Source organism: Pavona decussata, unplaced genomic scaffold (genome assembly GCF_977016875.1).
Source record: "Pavona decussata unplaced genomic scaffold, jaPavDecu1.1 SCAFFOLD_105, whole genome shotgun sequence".
Lineage (NCBI taxonomy): Eukaryota > Metazoa > Cnidaria > Anthozoa > Scleractinia > Agariciidae > Pavona > Pavona decussata.
Window position 1 is genome coordinate 575,646 of NW_028145519.1, and position 9,643 is coordinate 585,288.

At 37.7% G+C, this 9,643-nt stretch overlaps 1 protein-coding gene across 1 annotated transcript; it reads left to right on the forward strand.

Moving 5' to 3' along the window:
* Window positions 1-3,671: 3,671 nt before the first annotated feature.
* On the forward strand, window positions 3,672-8,717 carry LOC146471247 (sphingosine 1-phosphate receptor 1-like). Its single transcript, XM_085120930.1, has 2 exons — window positions 3,672-5,105; window positions 8,584-8,717. Exons 1-2 carry the CDS (start codon window positions 4,139-4,141, stop codon window positions 8,700-8,702), a joined length of 1,086 nt encoding a protein of 361 aa, XP_084977056.1. The 5' UTR covers window positions 3,672-4,138; the 3' UTR covers window positions 8,703-8,717.
* The last annotated feature ends 926 nt before the right edge of the window (window positions 8,718-9,643 follow it).

Sequence of the window (9,643 nt, forward strand, 5' to 3'; positions counted from 1 at the left end):
AATCCACCAATCAGGGAACCAAGTCTTAAAAGGGATATAGCTGTTAAGATTACTGAGAAACCTAGCCTCCATCATGACAAACATTACAAGGCCTTTATATAGACACCTCAGTTCAAGGCTTTCAATATGACCTTAACTAGCAAGCATAGACTTAAACAAAATGTGTCCAAGAAAGGAACTAATATATTACCTAGACTGTTATAATGCAAGCACTATGTATCAGGACCGGAACTCCATCTGTTATCATCCCTTGAAAATTCTACATGATACATTATATGCCTACAAGTGATCACATCTGGAATTTTCTGATACATAATTTATCTAAGCTCAGTAATAAACATGTAAAGTGTATCAAAATTACTCAATCAGTCGCAATGATTTAAATACATCAAAAGCTCAGCAAGCTTATATAAAATAATTTGATCAACTACATCAACAGCAGTTTGTTACATTCACTATAATATAAAGCTTATGTCAGTGGGAAGGACGTCTACTTCAGCTATCCCAGAATACACTGGACTGCGAGAGGCTGCCTGACATTGATTTTTCACCCTAACAGAAAACGACATGTTCTTTAAAGACCATGAAAAGAAGTCTCTTTGACTGGAGAATGGCTGAAAAAAGAATTCAGTCGGGACAACATAACCAGCCAATTCTTACCCACCCATCCCAACTCCAGCTTTGCACTCCTGACCCCTCTAACGGCATCGGTTCTCAAGGCCAGACCCAGGCCTGTTCGCTGGCATAGCAGGTGACGCCGGCCCCACTTTAAGTTTAACCCAGCGCAAGGCGTCGAAGTTTCTTGGCTGTTTTCAGCTCAAAGGCTAACGCACTTTGAGCTGAATTCTTTAGCCACCTTTTGGAAAATCAGCTCAGATATAAAGAAGGTAAAAAGAATAACGAGAAGCAAGAATCCAACAATGCACTTTATGTCAAAAGAGGAAAACATTTCAAAAGAGGAAGAAATTCAGCAAGTGGTGGAACCGCAGTGGTCGGGTGGACGTTTTCAGAAATTCAGTTGCAATAAATATATAAGATACTTAGCCTCACCGTGATGAACATGAAAAAGACAAAGGAGTCACATGCTTCAAATGGAAGAAGAACTGTGAAGAACTGTCCATACAATAACAAGCAGAATACCAGCAGAAAAGAAAGTTCAAACATGGTCGAACTCGAACAAAAGGAGTTGCACTAATCTCAAGCAGTCAGATGAATAGTTCATTGACTCGGCAGCAACAAAGGATATGAAAAATTACAGAAAGATTTTGGAGAACTATGTTCAATACAAGCAACCAAAGAACATTTATCTGGGAGACAGCACAGTAATTCAGGCCCTTGGCGAACGGAAGGGAAGACTTCCTACAGCCCCCGTGATGTTCTCCTTGACTTGCACGGTGTTGTTTGTACGAACGTTGTCCAAGAAACTACTTTCATTACCTGCAATTACATCAATGGGGGCAGAAATTCGCTCTGACAAGGATAAGGTTGGTCTTCTATTGAGTGACAATTGCAAGTTGCACCCAGTCCATATTATCGAGTACGCTCAAGCTTCAACAGTTAACAGTGCCCCATCGCTTGCAGTTTGGCACTGTAGATTGGGTCATCTAAAGTAAAACTACACTTATGTGAATCAGTTGATGAAGAAAGAAATGGTTGATGGCAAGAACTATGATGAGACCCCCAACCCCAAAAGGAATGTAAAGCATATGTTCTTGGAAAAATGCAGAAGAATGTTTTTCCTAAGCATAGCCACCGCAGGGCAACCAGACTGTATGCGATCGTACACAGTAATGTATGTGTCACAATGCAAGTGGAATCAAAAGGTGGTAGTAATTCAAAGATCATTATGCAAATATACGACTGTTTACTTAAACAAATCCAAGAGTGAGGTACTTTCGAAGCTCATGGAATACCTGAATTCTGTTGAGAAATATGCTGGTTATCAGATTATGAAACTAAACATTCTGGCAGAAGGAGTACCAAACGAGGAAGCCCACTGAAAAGAACAGATGAAGATGTTTTTTATGGAAAAAGTTCGAAACCTAGTACCAGTAAGGCAGCGAAGAATGCCAAGCTGATGATTAGTAATTCAGAGATTGATGAGCCAAAGATAGTTCATGAAGCATTGAATTGTGAACAGTCTATCCAATGGAAAGAAGCTATGGAGTCAGAATACTCTTCTTTACTCAGGCTTGAAAGGGATTCGAAGTCATGACCTCTTAGACATAGGCAAAGTGCTCTAGGATATAACACCAAATAAGCTCTTTACCCAACTTCATCAGTTGGACACTGACTAATGAGAATACATTAGAGCAGCATGAGAGTCAAACGAAATAACAGATCTTTGATCAACGGGAAAAAAATGAATAAATAACAGCCCATCTCCTTAGGGTACGCAGCTTGAGCAGTTGCAAGGTAAACCCTGAAAAAATTTACAAAAGGGAAATGGAGGTGGAACGACAAAGATCCCAGCCCCCCTCCTGCTCCCAATAAATAAATAAATAAATAAATAAATAAATAAATAAATAAATAAATAAATAAATAAATAAATACATAAATAAATAACCACAGCTAACACCTTTTCCATCAATTACATCACAGTGTATATTAGAAAAGTGAATGGAAGGAGCGCCGTTTGATAAAGAAATAATAAATAAATAAATAAATAAATAAATAAATAAATAAATAAATAAAAAAGAACGATCCGGAGTATACGAACTTACTCTCCCTATGACAAAACTTATCTAAAAGTATCCCCCAGCACAGAAACCCTTTTTTTTCTTGTTTTTTGTTCTCTCATTTATTGAGTCTTGTTTTGTTTTATTTATGTCATTTATCAGCTTTATTGGACACATCGAAAAAAATACAAAATTAATACAAAGAACAAAACAGAAATAAAAGAAATGAAATGACTGGTCCAAAGGTTATTGTGCAAAACGGGACAACGAGACCCATGCGAGGTGCAACCCCTTGAATTTCATTAAAACATGTAAGATACATTAAGAAATCTTTAGTTAAACCCGTTGGCAAGGGCAATCTCAGTCAGAGTTAGTAGCCCTCTTGTCTTATTGTAGAAACGCTCAACCTCAACCTTCCTGTCATTTTTAAGCCATTTTAGGTGAAAATATATTATAAAATTGACAGTATAAGACAACGTATTCACTATTGAAAGCATTGCAGCGAAAAAGGGTTTAAAAAAATGCTCCTCGTCTACAATTTTTATACTGTACGCGGCGTTTCTTGTGCTCAGTCATAAATGGCAGATAAATGACAAAAATTCTGTTTCAAATGACGCTTGTTGCGTTAGAACGTGACATAAACATTTTACATGTAACATTTATTTTTTCATCCATGTTTGCCAAAGGTGGAGCGAGGAAAATCTATCGCCTCTTCTTTATCGTACCAAGAAATTATTTTTGTCCAGTAACATTGTCGAAACTGTTATTTATACTTTTTTTGTAGTATTTTGTCAGCTATATTTCTAGAACATTGAGCAAAAAATTTGTTAGTCTCTCTTTACAATGACTACGCAACCTACAACCTTCCGTTTACGAAAGGCAAATTAAATTAAATCAAAGCCATTGCTTGCGTTAACTTACAAACGTTCCTGCAATGATAACAACGTTCATGATAGCATGATCACAGTCACGTTTAACGCAATATCGGATAAATAACAAGCTTACAACTATACATTATATTAACAAATATAATGTAAATACCTTACAAACAAAGATTATTATCGATGATTATCAGTTGGTGTGACAGGATGAAAGGCAGTATATTTGTCTTTCCTCGTCTCAAATTACTACAAATAAGGTTCATTTCGCTTTAACTGATAAACAAATCAGTTTGACATTAATTTATCCATCTTTGAACGAAAATTTATTAACGTGACAACGAAGGTGTCAACCGAAAAAAATATTCGTAATATTGTCAACAAATCTGTATTCACAACACGTATTTCTGACACTTTTGTTTGAATAATAAAGATGACAACAACTTGGGCTCAAGTGTATTCATAACGAATTTGAACATCTCTGGGCGCAAAAAAGCATACTGTCAATTTTTACAAGAAAACGCGAAAAGCGGATCCTTTCGGGATTGAAAAGGAGACTAAGACACAACTACTGACAAAGACATGATAACTTCAACCGCCATTACATTCGTCGTCATTTATGTACTGGAAGCAGTTTTTATAATCATTGGAAACTCGTTCGCCATTTTTGTCTTCTGGAAACAGAAACTCAACCAAAAACGAACCTGTGTTCTTCTGATCAACCTGGCAGTCGCTGATTTGCTTGTGGGAATAGCGGAACCCATAGTTTTGTCGACCGGGAAGTTCTCGAAAATGACCGTAGTTAGAGGAAGAAAAAAGCAGACAGTAAATCCTTCGTCAGCACTCCAACTCTTTGCATCAAGTACATCCGTGTGTTTCCTTGCTCTTATATCTCTGGAACGTGTTTACGCGATATTATGGCCACTCAAACATCGTGCAATGAAAACTAGAGTTTACATTTACAGCATTGTTATCATCTGGGTTATTGGGTTATGCACGGGTGGATTGTCGTTATTATCAATGTATTACTCAAAGGTAGACAGGCGATATGTTATTGTGGTGGTCCATAGTTGCCTTTTTATTGCTCTGTTGGTTATTTGCGCAAGTTACCTTAAGATACGCAATCGCCTTCGCAGCACATCACCTGATATAACATTCCACAAGAATCGATCCACCGAACATAACTTGCGACTTTCAAGAACATTGTTCATAGTGGTCGCTGTATCGCTTGTGTTTTGGCTGCCTGCCTTTGTTGTGTACACTTTAAGGGAGTTCTGCCCACGACGTGTTTCCCCGTCTGTCCACTGGTTCGTAAATTCTCTTCATCTGGCAAATTCTATGGTCAATCCATTCGTATACTTCTTTAGGATGCCAATATTTAAAGATGCGTTGAAGAAATTAAGGCGCAAACGTCGGCAGAATGTTAAAGCACGACCTGTTGAGGCAGGTGGAGGGAGTTTGGGATCGGAAGGTTCTTTCACGCCCCAGATGAAACGTACAAACCATACCTCATATCTGCCAAGCCACCCAAGCGCTGACGGGAATGTGAAAATTCATACTGTTGCCGACGATGGTTTTCAGTTGGGGAATCGGAGCCCACCAACACCTCGGCTTTTAAAGGTGAAGCATGGTGGATGTGAATAATCTGGACCCCCTTTTAGCTGATCGATCGAATTTAAGACCATTTTGTGACTCGTTGAGAAAAATAATTCCTGCTACTAAGCCATTGATACACGTTTTAACATTTGTTGAGCAACAAATTTTGAACGATGGTGCAACTTGTTGGAACGTTGTTGAAGCTCTTTGAATGCTCTTTCAACTTTCAACCAAGAGGCCTGAGGGACGGAAACCCACGCCTTGGATGTCTGGTTCCATACTTAATTTGATCAAGAAAAATGAATCTTTTAGACAAGATTGAAGACTTGGAACGACTAAGATTCCAGCCCCACCGCCACCCCGCTCCTATTCCACAAAAAATAAATAAATAAATGAATAGATATTCCTTCAAGGCTACCACCTTTTCACCAATCACACCACAGTGTAAACTAGCAAGGTATATCGAAGGAACATTATTTGATAAAAAAAGATCCGGAGTATAGTTTACGATCTCACTCCCCTTGTGAAAAACCTATTTAAGAATATACCCCCTGCACGTAAACTTTTTTCTTTGTTGTTTTATTCTCATTTACTGAGTTAGAAGTCCTCTCGCCCGGTCACCATATGGTAGAAACGTTTTCCAATGGAGAATCAATATCAAAAGCTCAACCTTTCTTTCAATTTAAGCGATTTAAAGTCAAAATAGATATATAAAATTTACGGTGTAAGACAATGTATCTATACCAATGAAAGCATTACTTTGAAAAAGGAAGAAAATACTCGTTTAAGATTTTTATGCTGTAAGAGGCGGTTTTATTAGGCTCATTTATAAATGACAGTTGTGACATGTTGTACGTGAAACATCAAATATTACAATTAATGTTAGGAAATGATATAATTATTTATGTACCATTTATTTTGTAATACGTTTCCAAAACTTAGGGCGAGGAACATCTGTCAGCTCTTGTTTTCCGTACGCACCCAACAATAATTTTACTCCAGTAATATTGTTGTAACTTTCATTTATACTTTTTTTTGAAAATAATGGTATCTGTACACCATTTATTTTCCAAGCTGTGATTGTAGGTAATTAAGCGAAAACATTCTGACGTTTCTCTCAGTACATTACGCACTCAGCACAGGTCAGTTTACGAAAAGCAAATGAAAAGCCATTGCTTGCATAATGTAGAAATGTTTATGCTACTCAGACAAGAAGGGTGGATAATTAACATTATGGTTGCTTATAATTTATTTTAGGAGAAAAGAAACAAGGTGACGTGTTCGATTCCTCCGTTTTTCTTTTGTTCACGTTCCATGATAGCATGATCATGGCCACATTCAACACAATATCGGGTAAATAAGAAGCATATAACCATATATTGCATTAGCAAATATCTCACAAACAAAGGTAATTTCCTCCATTATCAGTCTCTGAATAGATAAAAAGCAGTACATTTGTGCTTCCTCGTGTCAAATTACTACATTAAAGAACCCTTCTTGTTTTAACTGTCCAACCAACCACTTTGAGATTCGATTAAGCGGCTTTTCATATTACCTATTTCCGACATGTAGATCAACGAAAGATATTTTCCTTGCTTTTAATTATGTTGTATACAAACGTGACATCGTCCAACTTGGGCTGAAGTGTATTCAAAGCGTATTTGGATATCTCTGTGCACAAAAATCACACTCTGTCGATATTTATAAGAGAACGTAAAAGCTCCCTTGCATCGCAAACGAGACACAATTGCAACTACTGACAAAGACATGATAAACTCAACCGTCATTACATTCGTCGTCATTTATGTGCTGGAAGCAGTTTTTATAATCATTGGAAGCTCGTTCGCCATTTTTGTCTTCTGCAAACAGAAACTCAACCAAAAACGAACCTGCGTTCTTCTGATGAACCTGGCAGTAGCTGATTTGCTTGTGGGAATAGCGGAACCCATAGTCCTATCTACTGGGAAGTTCTCGAGAATGACAGAAGTTAGGGGAAGAGAAAAGGAGCCAGTAAATTCTTCAGCACCACTCCAACTCTCTGCATCAAGTACATCCGTGTGTTTCCTTGCTGTTATTTCTCTGGAACGTGTTTATGCGGTGTTGTAGCCATTCAGACATCGTCCAATGAAAACTAGAGTTTATATTTACAGCATTGTTATTATCTGGGTTGTTGGGTTATGTACGGGTGGACTGACGTTAGCATCAATGTATTACACAAAGGTAGACAGGCGATATCTTATTGCGGTGGTCCATAGTTGCCTTTGTATTGCTCTGTTGGTTATTTGCGCAAGTTACCTTCAGATACGCAATCGACTGCGCAGCACATCACCTGATATAACATTCCACAAGAATAGATCCACCGAACATAACTTGCGACTTTCAAGAACATTTTTTATAGTGGTCGCTGTATCCCTTGTGTTTTGGCTGCCTGCCTTTGTTGTGTACACTGTGAGAGAGTTCTGTCGACAATGTTTTTCCCCGCCCGTGCACTTTCTTGTGAATGTTCTACATCTGGAAAATTCTATGGCCAATCCATTCGTGTACATCTTTAGGATGCCAATATTTAAAGATGCGTTCAAGAAATTCAGGCGCAAACGTCGGCAGAATGTTAAAGCACGACCTGTTGAGGCAGGTGGAGGGAGTTTGGGATCGGAGGGTTCTTTCACGCCCCTGCAGATGAAACGTACAATCCATACCTCATATCTGCCAAGCCACCCAAGCACTGACGGGAACTCAAGCAGTTTAAGGCCTGGGTTTGAAGGGTGTTCAGAAAATATGAATGATCCCCTATATCTTCGGTTTGTCTGCCTAAAACAGGATGAAATTTTCCCTGGATATTAAACTTGATGTTTTCTTTTGCCTTAACGTATAATTTTGATCACGTGACAGATCACGTGACCAAAACATGAGAATTTCGTAAATCGGCGATATGGCGGCGAATTTTCTTTATAAAAATAACTGAATTAGTGTTTCCGAAGCAGATTTTAAATATTTAACTTTCTACGTTTGGAATGACTGTCCGTAAGTTTTTAAATTGGAGAAATTAACGATCAAAAGTTGAATTGTGGACTAAAAAATGACCTTTGCCCCGATAATTTTTTTCTGGAGAACAATGGACGATCATTCCAAACGTGAAGCGATGGAGATATTTAATCTTTATTAGAAACGCGTTTTTGTTTGGTGTTATCTTTTAAAACCGTCGCCTACCTGTCAAATCTTTGCTTTTTTCACAAAAATGATCACGTGACATGTCACGTGATCTATAGCACTACTCATTATGCTTAGAAATTTTCAGAATGATGAGATCTTTTTATCTTCCAAATTTCAGTTTAGTGGCATTGAATTTGTTAAAGTTATCTAGAATAAACCATTTTTCCTCTTAAAAGCCCTCGACCCAGGCCTTAAACTGCTTGAGAATGACGGGAATGTGGAAATTCATACAGTTGCCGACGATGGCTTTCAGTTGGAGAATTCTACGGGAAGGAAAGAAGAGCACAGGAGCCCATTAACACCTCGGCTTTTAAAGGTGAAGCATGGTGGATGTGAATAATCTGGACCTTTTTTTAGTTGATCAGATTCAAGACCATTTTGTGACTCGCTGAGAAAAATAATACTTGCTACTAAGGGAAGCATGAATATCAAACGCGAATCCCCACAGTTTTTGTTCGTGGCACGGTAATCTTTCTAGGGAGGACTTTGAAGATGAATTTTTGTTTTGGAAACACTTCCAAATGAATGCTTGAAACATTGCCTCCATTAAATTTTACAAGTGTGTAAGCCATTGAACTATTACTGATGAGTTTGACATGCTTGATGGACTAACGAGTTTGTTTTAGTATATCAGCCATTGACTTTGCGCATAATGCGCAAACTTGGGCGGGTACAATTTTGTAAGAAAGAGGAATTGATTAATTCTGTTGAATCACAAAATATATCAGGGAAGACAACATAAACAGTTAAAAAAAAAATAGCACCTAAAAATAGGCTGTATTTAATAGAAAAAGGTGGCAAGCGGTTGTTTATACATGATTAGGGCCCTATTGGAGAAAAGACTATAAAGTATGACTATCGTCTGTTAAAACCTGGGGTTTTCGTGTTCCCTGTTTCCGTTCTTATTTCGTAATCTGTGCACTTAACTCTATATAGTAGGAATCTTTCTGGAAACGTATAGCTTTTGTCTTATTGTTTCACCTAAGAACGAGGGCAATTTTTTTGAAAAAGTACTGTAAAATACACTCATGTTACAGTGTTAGGTAGATTGTATCAGACAAACTCCTGACTCATTTACATAAAGCATAAGCATATAATGAGCTTTCGTGAAAGGAATCAATAAGTTCGTTCTAGAGGGTTTGTTGCTTTTCAGACTCAATGTTTAATTTATAATACTCTAGATCTGTTGTAAACAAAGAAAAAACTGCAAGTGCACAGCACGTACGTAAAAACCAGCAAATGTAATTAATATGAAATAACAACCTCACTGATATCTGTCTT